This window comes from Chionomys nivalis, chromosome 14 (assembly GCF_950005125.1).
Source record: "Chionomys nivalis chromosome 14, mChiNiv1.1, whole genome shotgun sequence".
NCBI classification, from domain to species: domain Eukaryota; kingdom Metazoa; phylum Chordata; class Mammalia; order Rodentia; family Cricetidae; genus Chionomys; species Chionomys nivalis.
Genome location: NC_080099.1, coordinates 69,416,297 through 69,433,104, shown reverse-complemented (window position 1 = coordinate 69,433,104; position 16,808 = coordinate 69,416,297). Strand labels below are relative to the sequence as shown.

The 16,808-nt window shown below is 36.1% G+C and overlaps 1 protein-coding gene across 1 annotated transcript in view; it reads left to right on the top strand.

Moving 5' to 3' along the window:
* Rbbp8 (RB binding protein 8, endonuclease) overlaps nt 1-16,808 on the top strand; it is a 77,302-nt gene that overhangs the window by 52,266 nt on the left and 8,228 nt on the right. Inside the window, exons 11-16 of the mRNA XM_057788694.1 lie at nt 46-940; nt 1,019-1,145; nt 4,251-4,339; nt 5,755-5,863; nt 7,513-7,653; nt 16,443-16,512. Of these exons, the coding sequence (XP_057644677.1) occupies nt 46-940; nt 1,019-1,145; nt 4,251-4,339; nt 5,755-5,863; nt 7,513-7,653; nt 16,443-16,512 (1,431 nt within the window). The remainder of the gene's footprint in view (nt 1-45; nt 941-1,018; nt 1,146-4,250; nt 4,340-5,754; nt 5,864-7,512; nt 7,654-16,442; nt 16,513-16,808) is intronic.

Below are 16,808 nucleotides of genomic sequence, written 5' to 3'. Positions count from 1 at the left end.
CTGCTTTTCAGTTTTTAAAAAAATCTTATATCATTCTTTATTTAGATTTTCAGACTCTACTTCAAAGACACCTCCCCAAGAATTTACTACTCGGGTCTCATCTCCTGTATTTGGAGCTACCTCTACTGTGAAAACTCATTTGGGTTTGAATACAAGTTTTTCCCCTTCACTTTTAGACATTGGGAAAAGAAACCTTCTGAAGACGGCTCCCTTTAGTAACATTTCTGCCTCTAAATCAGAGAAAGCTAGATCAAAATCTGAGGACAGTGCTCTTCTCACACATCATAGTCTTGGGTCTGAAGTGAATAAGGTCATTAGCCAATCATTTCCTAATAATAAGCAGATACTTATGAATAAAAATGTAAGTGAATCTGTAGATGAGCAGAGCAGTACAGATCATATTAAAGATGTTATTACTGATAAATATTTGGTGCCTTTGAAATCACTGGGCGGCAAAGCATCCAAAAGGAAGAAGACTGAAGAAGAGAGTGAACATGTAGTAAACTGTCCCCCGAACTGTTTTGATAAGGAAAATACTCTTCCTTTTCCAATGGAGAATCAGTTCTTCATGAATGGAGAACATGTGATGGATAAACCCCTGGACTTGTCAGATCGGTTTGCAGCTACCCAACGTCAAGAGAAGAGCCATGGAAATGAGACTTGTAAAAACAAGTTTAAACAAGTGACTATTTATGAGGCTTTGAAGCCCATTCCAAAGGGTTCTTCTTCAGGTCGTAAAGCCTTGAGTGGGGCCTGCATATTAGCCAAAGAGTCCTCAGAGGCATCCTGTTTACAGCAGCGGTGTATCCTCCAGGCCTCTAGTAAAGGCTCTCCGGACCATAAAACACCCCTGCAGATAAAAGAGGAAAAGCCTGTCTTCAAAACCCCTCTGTGTTCACAAGAAAGTTTGGAGACAGAGAATCTTTTTAGTGATGTGAAGGTTTGTGTTCTATGTTTATCCATTTTGATTAAAATTGTTTGTGATTTCATTTAGGTGCTAATAATCATTTTTGTTTAGGGTACTGGTTCTCTTGTGCCAACAAAAGTAAAAAGCAGATCGGTCCATGGAGGATGTGAACTTGCATCAGTTCTTCAGTTAAATCCCTGTAGAGTTGGTAAAACAAAGTCTCTGCCAAACAACCAAGGTATGTGCATTATAAACAGGCTCTTCCTCTTTCTAACTGCGTGACATTTACATTCTTTAGATACAAATTTGGGGAAAAAGAGATCTTATTTTTTTCTGCATATAGCATCATTCTCACTGCTTTCATTTTGCCTTTGATTTTCTGCTGTTATACTTTTTAAAATTTATTTTAAATACTTTATAAGTATTTTTAGATGGCTTTGTGGATTTACTTAATGCAGTTATTTCTTACTTCCTTTTCAAAAGGTTTTAAAAAGTGTTTTAACTATTCCATTGGGGTTTTTTTTATTTGTTTGTTTGGTTGTTTTATTAGTTGGTTTTGGTTTTTAGTGTTTTAGAGGAACACAATACTAGAGATTGAACACAGGGCCTTAAACATGTTAGATAAGCAACCTACTACTAAGCTCCATCCATAGTCCTAAACTGTCCAGAATATTTAAAAATAATTCATCACTGGGCTGTGATGGTGCACACACTCAGAAGGCAGAAGCAGGTAGATCTCTGTGAGTTCCAGGATAGCCAGAGCTGTTGCACAACGAAATCCTGTCTTAAAAAACAGCAGCAGCAACATCAGTAGCAGCAGTAATAGTAGTAGTAATAGAAGTAGTAATATTAATGGTATGAATAAATACTTAATCATTCAAAACTTGTTTTTCACCCCTTCGATACTTAGCTACTGTCTTTTTTTGTTTTGCATTGAAATGTTTGTAAGCTCATACATATGCAAATTTAATAGATTTTTAGCTTCTTGTTTAAATCTTGTACTTGCTTGTGTGTGTATATACATGCATGTGCACATCTGTATAGGTACACATGTAGGTGGATATATGCCTGGTATATTGCTACTTAGATGCTGTCCACCTTATTTTTAGGTGGCCTCTCGTTGGCCTGGAACAATGCCTGGGCCTGCCAGCAAGCCCCAGGGATTTATCAGCCCTTTGTCTTCACCGTACCCATCTTTTTACGTACATTTAAAGGCTTGTCCTTGCTCAGCTAGCACTTTCACTTCTGAAATGTCTCCCAAGCCCAGTGCCCTCATCTGTCTAAGTGTCCTTTTGTTTTCAGCCCCTCATCGCTGCTGTGCTGCATATGCAGTTTTTCTTGTTTTCATCAGTCGTTTTTATTCTTTTATAATTGACCTATTTCCATTTTCCCCTGAAACACATGATTTAGTTGTTCTTCTTACACAGGTTTCAGTCCCTAAGTGGAAAAAAGTTTGGTTTTAGTTTTTTGTTTTTTCTGTCATTTCTGATTTTTAGCTTTTTATGTTTATTTTTTGTTTCATTATTCCTCTAGGAATCACACTATACCTATTAACTTTCCACAGTCTGTTTGCAGTTAGTATTTTGCTCCATGTTTATTTTTGGGGGGGGGGATGTCGAGACAGGATTTCTCTGTGTAGCCCTGGCTGTCCTGGAACTCATTTTGTAGACCAGGCTGACCTTGAACTCACTGATCCACCTGCCTCTGCCTCCCTAGTGCTGAGATTAAAGACATACACCACCACCCAACTGTTGTTTCATGTTCTTAAACTACAGTTTGTAGTTGTCATATGTTATATCTACATATAATACACTCAAAATTCAAACAATTTTACAATTCTACCTTTTAAACAATTACTTTAGTGAAATACAAATCACTTATCATGTCCATTGTATCCAGTCCAGTGGTTTTGGTATACTTAAAGAGTTGTACAGCTGTCTGTACAATCTAAATGTATCATCTCCTAAGCCTTTCCATCCTTCCCAATTCTAGTTATCAATGCTCTTTAGTTTTTATCTCTGTAGGTTGAAATATTGTAGATGTTTTATGTGAATAGAGACCTATTTAGTATGAAATCTTGTAACTTCTTTCCCTTGGCATAATGTTTTCTTTTGACTTTATTTTACTATTATTGTTGCATGTGTGATGTGTTTCTGAATGTGAATGTGAACGTGTCACAACATGTGTAGGTCAGAGGACAACTTCGTGCAGTCGGTTCTCTCTTTGAACTTTCACATGGGTTCCAAAGTTCAAACTCAGGTCATCATGCTTGCATGGCAAGCACCTTTACCTGCTGAGCCATCTCCCTACACTGACTTGGTGTTTTCAGTTCCAGCTTTGTGTATGTGTCAGCATTCCATCACTATCTACTGCTGAGTCAGATTTCATTATATACAGTCATGTTTTTATCAGTCAATACAAATTTGCTGTCATTGTTACCTTTATGAACATTTGTGTACAGATTTTTCTGTAAACGGGTGTTTCTTTTTCTCAATTTACCTGGAACTAAAATTGCTGGACCTCGTATCAGCTATTAGCCTTTTAAGGGACTTTCTGTTTCCCAAAGCAGCTATGCCATTTCCCATTAACACTGTGATTGTGTAACAGTTTTAGGTTTTCCAAAAGTATATATACACATGCACACAGTTTGAGTCTAGCCATCTTAGTCTGTGAATGATCTCATTTTTGTCTTTTCATTTTTCTGATTGTTCATTATATTGATAACTTTTTCATAATGTTTATTGGCCATTTGAACTGTCTTGTGAAATTCTTTGGCCACTTTGAATTGGGATTTTTTTTTTAAGATTTAAATTTTTTAAAAGATAATTTATTATGTATATAGTGTTTTGCTTGCATGTATGCTGCAGGCCAGAAGAGGGCACCAGATCTCATTACAGATGGTTGTGAGTCACCATGTGGTTCCTGGGAATTGAACTCATGACCTCTGTAAGAGCAATCAGTGCTCTTAACCTCTGAACCATCTCTCCAGCCCCCCAAGATTTTAAAATTTTTATGTATATGAATGTTTTTCCGGTGTGTATATTTGTACCATGTATGTGCCTCATGCCTGCCAAGGTCAGAAGGGGTATCAGGTCCCTAGAACTGGAGTTATGGACAGTTATGAGCCGCCATGTAGATGCCAAGAACCAAACCCAAGTCCTCTGCTATAGCAGTTAGTGCTTTCACCTACTGAAGTATTTATTTCTTCAGCTCCCTGGGACATTCGTTTCTGAGTAAGTGCTGCAGGAACCTTAATATTTCTGTTCTGTGCATTCCTAACATTTTAAAATGAAACAAATTTTCAAATTGGGTTTTTAATTTGTGCCTGTCTTCTTTTTCTAAGATATGTCCTTTGAAAATATCCAGTGGAGTGTTGATCCCGGAGCAGACCTTTCTCAGTATAAAATGGATGTTACTGTAATAGATACAAAGGTACGTTAGAAAATGAACTAAAGCCCATTTGTGTCTTACTCTAGTGAGTTAGCAGTCTCCTCTCCTTGGAATACTGTTTTACACATTTCCTTTATTGTGTATGTGTGCATATGTACAGTACTGCACACCATGTGAATTTTACATCATATATGTAGAGGTCAGAGGACAGCCCTCAGGATTTGGTCCTCTTCATCTACCATGTGAGTCCTGGGGATCAAACCCAGGTTATCAGACTTGTATGTTTATCTCCTGAGACAGTAGCTGTATTTATTAATTAGCAAAGAATTATAGTTACATATTTCAAGTGATTTTACCTTTATCATATGTTCTTAGTTGTTTAGATAGGATCTTATACTACCCAGGTTGGTCTCAAATTTACTCTCTTGCCTCAGTCCTACACATGCTCGGATCATAGATGTGTATCACCCTGCTAATAATTCCATCATGTGTCTTGATTAGCTTTAATGTTTTTATTTTTTATGTTTATTATGCATATGAGTTTTGCCTACATGTATGTTTGTGTGCCCCATCTGCCTGAAATTACCTTCAGAGGTCAGAAGATGGTGTCAGATCCCCTGGAATTGGAGTTACAGTTGGTTGGGAGTCGCCATATGAGTGCTAGAAACTGAATCTGGGTTCTCTACAAAAACAGCGAGTTAACCACCAGGCCATCATCTCTCTGGCCACCTTAATTAGCTTTAAAAAAAGAAGGAATGCTGTCAAGACATTTTTTTTCCCCAGTTTACTCTTTTTAAAAGTAACATTTTTGTGTTTACATATGAATGTTCGAGAGAGGATCTCACTATGTAGCTCTGACTGTCCTGGAACTATGTAGACCAGGCTGACCTTGAACACTCAGAGATCCACTTCCCTCTGCCTCCTGAGTGCTAGGATTAAAGGCACGTGTCACTATACCCCGCTATGGTGTTTTGTTTTATTTTGTTTAATTCGTACTGTAAATAGGATTTTGCTTCGTGTTCAAGTTCCATATAGTTAGTGAAATTCTCCTACTTGGTGGCACATTAAGAAATTAGGTAGTTTATTAAAGTAACATGTAGCTATGAAGAAATCAAATTTGACTATTAGTTGCTTTTCATGTTCACTGAAGTTTATTACTGCAAGGCAGATTGGAGATGGTAAGTAAAGCACAAAGGATCAGTGGTAAATAAATCTGTCTTTCCGTGGTCAGTTTTCCTTTTCCTCAGATTGGCATGAAGAGCTTATATATTGAAGCTAAAGTATTCTAGAAGCAAGAAAATCTGTATCTATTCCTGATATACAAAAGTAAATAACTTAATGCTTTAAAATTGTAAAGTTTGTTGAGAGTTTTTAACCTTTTTTGTGGTCAGAAGCGTAGATATAAGACTATGAAGGAATAATTGTTAAATTTTTGTGTTTTTAATATATTTATTTAGGATAGCAGTCATTCACGATTAGGAGAAACAGTGGACATGGACTGTACATTGGTCAGTGAAACCGTGCTTTTAAAAATGAAGAAACAAGAGCCAAAAGAAAAAAGTCCAAGTAAGACTTACTTTGATTTCGTTTACTTTAATCAGATGTGAAATGAAATGTATAGTTGTATCGTACTGATAAGTGCAGTAAGTTTGTGATCTGTATTTTGGGACTTTTTCTTATTGAAAACAAATTTTCATACAATATATTCTAGTCACATTTCCTCCTCCCCCAACTCATTTCAGATCTTCTCTACCCACTCAACTCCATACCTTCTTTCTTTCTCTAGAAAAATCAAAAGGAAAAAAAAAACACAAAACATAAAATATACAAGCAAAAGACCAATAAGACAAAAATTTCCCAAAGTTGTGTGAGACAGAAAGTCTTAAAAATACCATTATGTTCATTTATGTTGGCTGACTATAGCCAGGCATGGGGGCTGCCCCAGAATGTGGGTAATATAACCAATGAGGTTCCATTAGAGAAAACTGATAGATAGGTATATTATATCTCTATATATCTAGAAACCTAACTAACATTACTATAAGCTTGACTATTATAGGTGATTATCTATTAACCTATATTTCTTAATTATACATTACATTTTTAAATGAGCTGTACAAACACAATACCTTAATCAAGAGCAGAAATACATATACACAGTATAACAAAATTGACCTTAAATTTTTATCAATAGACCAAGATCCATACCAAGCAAAGTATTTATATCTATAGCATATTCCCCTTTAAATATAACAAACATTTATAAACAATCATTTAGGGAATTTGTGAAGATGAATTCAGCACTGTGATGTAGTAGATGGGCTGTGAGTTCATTTTAAATTACCAAGTGCTAATAGTGATTTTTAAAAAAGAATAACTTTTTGCTACTTTGTTAGAAAAATAAAAAATCAAGTAAAATTTTATACAGAGCTTAATATCTGCTGTTTATACATTTCTTTATATTTAGCATTTTTATTATATATTATGGTATATTTTCTAGTTCTCAAAGTTTCCTTGATAAGAATTCTTTTGATTTTTGTGACTTATGTGTGAGTTGATAGAAGGGGAAAGTCTTCCATCATGTGTAAGCGATCCAGTTTTGTGACAGTAACAGAAGCTGGCTTCATCGCCATAGGATAACACTTGAAGTCACCGCAAAGGCCTCTATAAATAAACACTTAGTTTATTACCACTTGTGCCCCTTGTAAGAATTAAGCTACATGGAAAGAATCTCGACTTAAAGATCTCTAAATTCTTAATTACATATATTGTAGTATGTTACTCACTTTGAATAACAAAATTCTGCTCTTTTAACATTAGAGTTTACAACTAATATTCTATCATCTTTTTAGCATGTCCATAGATGCCTCCACCTCACTCTGTATTCAGTAAAACACTCTTTACAACTGGATCTGAAGTCTGTATTATAGCTGTGTATTTTTTTAAGTATCTCTAAACTTCCCACTACATGTATTGACATTCTCTATTGACAAGGTGTCATAAGCTAACAGTCTTAGAGTCACATTTTACACACATGTCTATAAGCACTTCACTGTGCTCATTTATTACAAGAACACTTGAAGATGAAACCTCCAGTCCACATGTAAGAATCGTCTTGGTTCAGAATAGACCGTATTACATTACTTTATCTTTGTTACTATTCACATTGGGCTTCACAGAAGGCCAAAGCTGCTAAGTCAATACCTTTTTTATAGATGGAGACATAAAAATGAATGATAGCATGGAAGAAATGTTTGATCAGACAGCACATGAAGAATATGAATCCTGTTTGACAGATAACTTTCCCCAGGTACCAGATGAGGAAGAATTGTCTGCTGCCACAAAGAAACCAAATAGTAAATATGCTTTCTCTTTAATTATATCTTTACCATTATACTGAGTTCACTTAACTCATCAAGCTAATAGAGGATTGATTAGAAATATTAACAAAAGTTTCATGTTTCTTACATAAATTTTTTTCAGATATTTTTTAAAATTTTATGTGTATGGGTGCTTTGTCTGTGTGTGTGTTTGTGTACCACGTATGCATTTTGTGCCCTCTGATGTCAGGTTATAGTAGTGGATCTCTTGGAACTAGAATTACAAAAGGTTGTGGACCACCAAGTTGGTGCTAGGACTCAAAACTGGGTCCTCTGGAAGAGTAGCCAGTGTTCTTAAAGACTTGAGCTGTCTCTCCCAGTTACTTTTTTGCTTGAAATAATTTCAAACTAAGGAAATATTCCAAAAAAGAAGTTGAGAATGTTTAACTATACCTTCTGCTGAGCACCTTTTTTAAATTTGTTTTTAATTGAGCTTTACATTTTTCCCACTCCCTTTCCTTCCTCCCCTCTCCCCTTCCACCCTCCCTCTGCCTCCCATGCTTCCAGTTTACTCAGAAGATCTTGTCTTTTTCTCCTTCCTAGGCAGATCCATGTATGTCTCTCTTAAGGTCTTCTTTGTTGTCTAGGATTTCTGGGGTTGTCGACTGGTTTATTCTTTGCTTTATGTCTAAAAGCCACTTAGGAGTGAGTACATAGTATATTTGTCTTTCTGGGTCTGGGTTGCCTCACTCAGTATGGTTTTTTGTAGTTCCATCCATTTTCCTGCAAATTTCAAGATGTCATTCTTTTTTACCTCTGTGTAGTACTCCATTGTGTAAATGTACCACATTTTCCTTATTCGATCTTCAGTTGAGGGGCATCTAGGTTGTTTCTAGTTCTGGTTATTATGAGTAATGCTGCTGTGAACATTGAGTGCTTGTGCTTGTGGTATGATTGAGCAGTATTGCTGGGTCTTGTGGTAGATTGATTCTCCTAATTTTCTGAGAAACCACCATACTGATTTCCAAAGTGCCTGCATAAGTTTGCACTCCCACAAGCAATGGAGGAGTGTTCCCCTTATTCCACATCCTCTGCAGCATAAGCTGTCATCAGTGTTTTTGATCTTGGCCATTCTTACAGGTGTAAAATGATATCTCCAGAAGTTCCTTTATTGTACAGGATTGTTTTGGCTATCCTGTTTTGTTGTTGTTGTTGTTCCATATGATGTTGAGTATTCTTTTGGAGTCTGTGAAGAATTTTTCTGGTATTTTTGATGGGCATTACATTAAATCTGTAGATTTTTTTTTTTAAAGATAGCCATTTTTGCTATGTTAATTCTACCTAGTCAAGAGCATGGGAGATCTTTCCATTGTCTGGTGTCTTCTTCGATTTCTTTTTTCAAAGATTTAACGTTCTTGTTATACAGATATTTCACTTGTTTGTTTGGTTAAAGTTACCCCGTGATATTTTATGTTATTTGTGGCTATTTTAAAGGGTGATGTTTCTCTGATTTCTTTTTCAGCCCGTTTATCATCTGTATATAGGAGAGCTACTCTTTGTTTTTAAGTTAATCTTGTATCTTGCTACATTACTGAAGGTGTTTACAGTTGTAGGAGTTTCCTGGTGGAATTTTTGGAGTCACTTATGTATACTATCATATTATGAGCAAATAGTGAAAGTGAATCTTTCCGATTTGTAGCCTCTTGATCTCCTTTTGTTGTCTTATTGCTCTAGCTCGCTAGAACTTAAACTATTATATTGAATAGAGATGGAGAGAGTAGAAGCATTGTCTTGTTCTTGATTTCAGTAGGATTGAGTTTCTCTCCATTTAGTTTGATGCTGGCTGTTGGTTTGCTGTATATTGCCTTTATTATGTTTAGGTATGTTCCTTGTATCCCTGCTCTTTCCAAGACCTTTAGCATGAATTTTGTTGAAGACTTTTTCAGATGATCATGTTGGGTTTTTTTCTTTCAGTTTGTTTATATGGTGGATTTCATTGAAAGATTTTCGTATGTTGAACCATCCCTGCATCTCTGGGATGAAGCCTACTTGGTTATGGTTGATGTGTTCCTGGATTTGGTTCGCAAGTATTTTATTTAATATTTTTGCATCAATGTTCATGAGGGACATTGCTCTGTAATTCTCTTTCTTAGTTGTGTCTTTGTATGGTTTGAGTATCAGGGTAACTGTAACCTTGTAAAAAGTGGTAGTGTTCCTTCTGTTTCTGTTGTGTGGAACAGTTTGAAGGATATAGGTATTAGCTTTTCTTTGAAGTTCTGGTAGAAGTCTGAGCTGAAAGCCCCGGGCTTTTTTGGTTGGGAGACTTTTTATGACTGCTTCTGTTTCCTTAGGTCTATTTAAATTGTTTTTCTGGTCCTGATTTAGTTTTGATATATGGAACCTATCCAGAAAATTGTCCATTTCTTTTAGATTTTCCAATTTTGTGGAATACAGGTTTTCAAAGTATGACCTAATGATTCTTTGGGTTTCCTCAGTGTCTGTAGTTATGTCCCCGTTTTCATTTCTGATTTTGGATATTCTCTCTCTGCCTTTTGCTTAGTTTGGATAGGGTTTGTCTATCTTGTTGATTTTCTGGAAGAACCAACTCTTTGTTTCTTTGATTCTTTGTATTATTTTCTTTGTTTCTATTTTATTGATTACAATCCTCAATTGAATTATTTCCTGCCATCTAGTCCTCCTGGGTGAGTTTGCTTCTTTTTGATCTAGAGCTTTCAGATGTGCTGATAAGTTACTAGTGTGAGACTTTTCCAGCTTCTTTATGTAGACACTTAGTGGTATGAACTTTCCTCTTAGCACTACTTTCATAGGGTCCCATAGGTTTAGATATGTTGTGCCTTCATTTTCATTGAATTCTAGGAAGTCTTTAATTTATTTCTTCCTTGACCCAGGGGTGATTCAGCTAAGCATTGTTCAGTTTCCATGAGTTTGTAGACTTTCTGTAGTTAGTATTGTTGTTGAATTCTGACTTTAAGCCGTGATGGTCCAATATGACACAGGGATTTATTCCAATTTATTTTGTACTTATTGAGATAGACTTTGTTACCGAGTATATGATCAGTTTTGGAGAAGGATCTATAATGTGCTAAGAAGGTATATTCTTCTGTGTTTGGGTGAAATGTTCTGTAGATGTCTGTTAAGCCCGTTTGAGTCATAACATCTATTAGATTCTCTATTTCTCTGTTAAGTCTGTCTGGCAGACCTGTCCAATGGTGCAAGTGGGGTGTTGAAGTCTCCCACTATTAGTATGTGGATGTTGATGTGTGATTTAAGCTTTAGTAATGTTCCTCCTCCAAATGTGGGTGTCCTTGTATTTGAGACTTCAGAATTTAGACTTCATCTTAATGGATTTTTCCTGTAATCTCTTTTGACTAATTTTAGTTTGAACTCTATTTTGTTAGGTAGTGGAATACCTACACTAGCTTGTTTCTTAGGTCCATTTGATTGTGTAATCTTTCCCAGCCTTTTACTCTTGAGGTGATGTCTGTCTTTGTAGTTGAGGTGTGTTTCTTATATGCAGCAGAAGGATGGATTTTGTTTTTGTATCCAGTCTGTTAGCCTGTGTCTCTTTATAGATGAATTGAGTCCATTGATATTAAAGGATATTCATGACCAGTGATTGTTATTTCCTTTTTTTTTTTCTTTTGGTGGTGGTGATGGTGATGTGTGTTTCTCTTCTTTGGGATTTGCTGGTGTGAGATTATCTATTGCCTGTGTTTTTGTGGTATAGCTAACTTTCTTGGGTTGAAGTTTTCCTTCTAGTACATTTTATAGGGCTAGATTTGTGGATAGGTATTGATTAAATCTGGTTTTGTCATGGAATATTTTGTTTTCTCTATCTATGTTGATTGAAAGCTTTGCTGAATATAGTAGTCTAGGCTGGCATCCGTGATCTCTTAATGTTTGCATAACACTTAACCAGGATCTTCTGGCTTTCCTTGTTTCTATTGAGAAGTTGAGTATAATTCTGATAGGTAGCCATTATATGTTTCCTGGCCCTTTTCCTTTCTAGCTCATAATATTCTTTCTTTATTCTGTATGTTTAATGTTTTGATTATTATGTGGTGAAGGGACTTTCTTTTTTGATACACTCTGTTTGGTGTTCTTGTAAGCTTCATGTATTTTCATAGGCATGTCCTTTTTCAGGTCGGGAAAGTTTTCTTCTATGATTTTCTTGAGTATATTTTCTGTGCCTTTGAGCTGGACTTCTTCAATTTCTATTAGTCTTAGGTTCGGCCTTTTCGAGTGTCCCAGATTTCCTGGATATTTTGTGTTAAGAATTTGTTATATTTAACATTTTCTTTGACCAATGAATCTATTTCCTCTATCATATCTTCAATGCCTTAGATTCTCTCTTCCATCTCATGGATTCTGTTGATTATGCTTGCATCTGTAGTTCCTGATTGTTTACCAAGATTTTCCATTTCCAGATTTCCCTCAGTTTGTGGGTTGTTATTTTTTTTTTTAATTGCCTCTATTTCACTTTTCAGTTTTGAAGCATATCTTTCATCTGTTTGATTGCTTTTTCTTGGTTTTCTTTAAGGAATTTGTTGATTTTTTTTTTCAAATTTTTTGGTTGTCTTTAAGGGAATTTTTTATTTACTTTTTAAGGGCCTTAGTCATCTTCATAAAGTTATTTTTAAGGTCATTTTCTTCTGATTCATCTGTGTTGGGATGTTCAGGTCTTACTGTTGTGGAACCACTAGTTTCTGGCGGTACTGTTTTGCTCTTTATGTTGTTGACTGTATTCTTACCCTTTTGTCTACCCATCTCTTCCTCCAGTCGGACAGGTGGAGCCTGTGTTTCAGGTGGGGTCCCTTTTCCTCCACAAGTTGGGGACTGTGGCTCCGTTGAATGCTCCTTCTTGTGTAGGCAGACGAGAGCCTTAGGTGATCATTCCTCCAGGTGCCTACAGACCCAAGGCTTATATAGTCGTTCCTCCTGGTGTTGGTGGGGCTGAGACTGAGGCTCTGGTGGTCAGATAATTTCTGGAGGCCACTGCTGGTTAGTCTCGGTTCAGTAGTATAAAGTTTTTTGCATCCATAAACGTATGTATGTATGTATGTATGTATATTGGTTTTTTGAGACAGGATTTCTCTGTAGCTTTGGAGCTTGTCCTGGAACTCGCTTTGTAGACCAGGCTAGCCTTGACCTCACAGAGATCCACCTGTCTCTGACTCCCAAGTGCTGAAATTGAAGGCCTGTGCCACCACTGCCTGGTGTATATTTATATATTTTTTAATATTTTATACATATTTATAAATATATTAAAAAGTTTACATATATTAAAATGTGAGAATTTAATTTTATAATTGTTGATTTTATAAATAATTGTAATGCAGTAGGAAAAAGATTCACAGAGAATTTAGACCTGTTTTCTGCTGTGAGCACTCTCTATTCAGAGAAAATACTTAATATTCTTTGTGTTCTTTAGATAGTGTGATAGTAAAGAATACTCCATCTTCTTGAAATTCTTAAGAAGATAATGGCAATTTCAACTTAAAATTATTGCTAAGTTGACATTTAAACACTGGCCATCTCACAATTTCTTCTCTTTACTCTTTGGATTGTTTGGTTTCTAGAGCTTCCATTCCCAGAGTTTCCCTAAGACTTTCCCCCTCACATAGATAGCATTTTTGCCTACAGCTTTTTTAGTCATTACTTAAAACTAGTCCCAAGCTGTATTTCTAGGTTTGACTTCTAATGATTCCCAGTCCTGCATTTGTGAATAGTTGTTATATACATTTGTATATCAGCAATTTAAACCATCATGTCTAACCCAAGTTCCATGTCTTTCCTGTCAACTAAATTCTTATTTTTTCAACCGCAGGCATAACTTTTAGAGTTTAGCTTTTCATTTTCACAACTCCCATACCAAAGTTCTAGCTGATTTTCTTCATAGGTAAAACTGAGTTTGAGGAACAATATCAAAAGTTCATTCTGACAGATTTATATTTACTAGACATTCTAATGGGTCTGTTAGTAGTCAGTTAGTGTGTGTAGACTTTAAGCAAGAAATCCAGAGTACAAAGATAATTTGAGGACAGGAAATTAACAGAAAGTAGGTACTCCATAAAGTGTAACACTGAGTAAGATCACCGAGGTGTTGAAAATAAGTAAAGCAGAAAAGCATTTCGGGTTTCTAACCTCTGGTATATAACAGCTAACGGTTTTGGTTGTGGTCCTGCTCTCTAAGTTGCTATATCCCTTAGGCTGTGTCATCCCTCCAGCCCAAGGGATAGAGCAACTTAGAGAGCAAAGGGGACCACGTTAAATGGCTCAGTGAGTAAAGGCACCTATTTGTCACCCCTGACTACTGAGTTGCATCCTTGGGATCTACATGGTAGAAGAGAGAACCAAGTCCCAGGATTTGTTCTGTAACCTCCATAGACATTATGGCACCACAAACATTTATGCACATTAAATGAGTAAGTACAATTTAAAAAATCCAGGATGGGGAGAAGGAGACCAAGCACAGATGAACAGAAGTAGCAAAGGAGACTGACATGGTGCTCTGGACATGAGAGAGAGGGAAGGAGCTTCTTCTGCTCTGAAAAGGGAGAATGTTTTGTGTACTCCTGTACTCCTTTCCCTAGAGTCCTCTATGGCATCTTTATAAGTATTGAGACCCAGGTACAGTCAACTCAGAAAGTTTTGTTTTTCTTTTGTTTTGTTTTTTGGTTTCTCATGACAGTTCCTCTGTGTAGCCCTAGCTGTCCTGGAACTTGCTCTGTAGACCAGTGTAGCTTCAAACTCAGACATCCACCTGCCTCTGCCTCCCAAGTTCTAGGATTAAAGGTGCACATACCAACTGCCCAGTAAAAAACTTTTTTCTACCCCAGTTTTTGTGTTCCCCTGCCACTCCAGGCTTCATTATTTTATTATAATTATAATAATTTATAATTATTATTTCAGTATCCATCTACCCAGTAGCTAAAAGTAGAAATGTGGGAAATCAGTTTTTACATAGTTCACTTTTTTAAAGATTTATTTAATATGTATACAGTGTTCTGTATGCATGCCTGCATGCTAGAAGAAGGCACCAGATATATGTTGTGAGCCACCATGTGGTTGCTGGGAATTGAACTCAGGACGTTTAGAAGAGCAATCAGTGCTCTTAACCTCTGAGTCATCTCTCCAGCCCCACATACTTTGTTTTTATTACCATCAAAATTAAACGTCACATAATTTGTAAGCATTATTGTTTTGTGACAGACACAGGTCATGCCAACAAAACTCTATGAGAGTCAACTTCTAACAATGTCAGAATAAATTATAGAAGAATAAAAATTAAAATCTTAATGAAAAGTAGATAAGAATTATTTGCTGTAGTGATAATGGCTTGCCTACCATGTGGATGCTGTCTGTAGAGTCTCCCTTATCTAGAACGACACACAAAGCTGGTTCTAGGATGAGATTTAACCTAGGAACAAGAGGTTGGAGTGGGCAGTGGGGGTCATATTTGACTTTATTTCTCACCTCACTTTTGTGCCTCGTCTGAAGCCTTGGAGGTACTGTCCAGGGCATACTTTACTGTTTCTCTCTGTCCTGCTCTAAAGCATTGCTGTTTCACCTGTTGAGTGTATGCCTCCTGTATTTTCTATAGAACACCAGGATGGCCTTATTTTAAAAACAAATTAGATTGATTACATTATGTTTTCAGCTAGAAGTTCTTGAATGAAAAGTTAATTGAATAACTAGTAAGCACGTGAAACAAGTATCCAGTGTTCTTGGGCATCAATGTTGAATTCACATTCCCTGGGGTGATTAAAAACACTGACAACCAAATATTAGAAAGGGGGCGGAGTGCCGGGAGTCATGTGTGTTGGTGACAGGAGTTAACACAAGTAAGGAAAAGAGACCATTTTCATAAATTTCATCATCAGTTTTGTACAGAATTAAATATATACCTATCACACCGTTTGACTCAGTTATGAATGTATGCCCTAAGAAAAGTAAAAATGCAAAAGAGTTGTGCTTATTTTTTATAGGGTTATGATTGTAGCACCGAAAAGTATACTTAGAATAGTGCCATCTGCAATCACTTAAAAATGAAGACAGTCTACATGTCCACCAATAAGTAAATACATCAAAACAACATAGATAAACCTCCAGTTTGCTAAGCTGGAAAAATAAAAGTGATAAAGTAAATTGTAAAATTTTTTAGTATGTAGTTCTAAAACAAGCTATTTGGTGAAAAACCTCAAATTGGTGTTGGGAGAGGGAGTTGAAGAGAAATGAGAACATCCCTGCACATGAGAAACAAAGTAATAACAGCAAAGTTGCAAGTGATGGATATTTTTCAGTTTTATCATCAATTTTCTGATGAAATCTTTAATCTCTATCTTTTTGAATCATAACCTGTCTTAAAGATGCATTATACAAATTAATAGGTCAAGTAAGTGAGATACACTAAAATATTATTTCTATCTCCTGCCAAATAACAGCAGACATCTAGATAGTTAAATACTTCATGTGCCAGAAGTGGTGGTGTGCACCTTTAATCCCAGCACTGGGAAGCAGACATAGGTGGATATCTTGAGTTTGAGGCTGCCTGGACCCAAATTAATCAATCAATTAAATACTTCCTGAATTGCAATTTTTAGTTTAGTGTCTCTGAGACAAGATAATCATCACCTTTAATGTAGATTAAAAAAAAAAAATTAGTGAATTGCCTCCCAGGACTCAAATGTGAAAATCAATATAAAGGGAAGTTTGGTGCATGCTATAGTTGTTTTCTTTCCCTAGGCAAGCTGATTATTTCTCATCAAGTTCTACATCTGGTGACATTCTTGTTTTGTTTACAGTACATGGTGATAAACAAGATGGAGTCAAGCAGAAAGCATTTGTGGAACCATATTTTAAAGATAAAGAGAGGTAAGTTGGTCTCAGTGTCACCCATGTGTTTAGAGGTGCAGTAGAGCTGACTTTACAAGTCTGTAAGATATTTAATGATTACTTTGATTAAAATAAAATAATTTACAAGGATACTGAGGCCATTCAAAGCTACATAGTTTAAAAAGAAGAAGAAGATAAAAGAATCATTTAGAACCAGGCTCACATCTCTAAAACCAGCACTGGGAGACAGGCAGAACAATTCACATTTGCAACCAATATGGCCTACACAGTGAGACATTGTCTCAAAAATAAACAAACAAACAAACAAACAAATA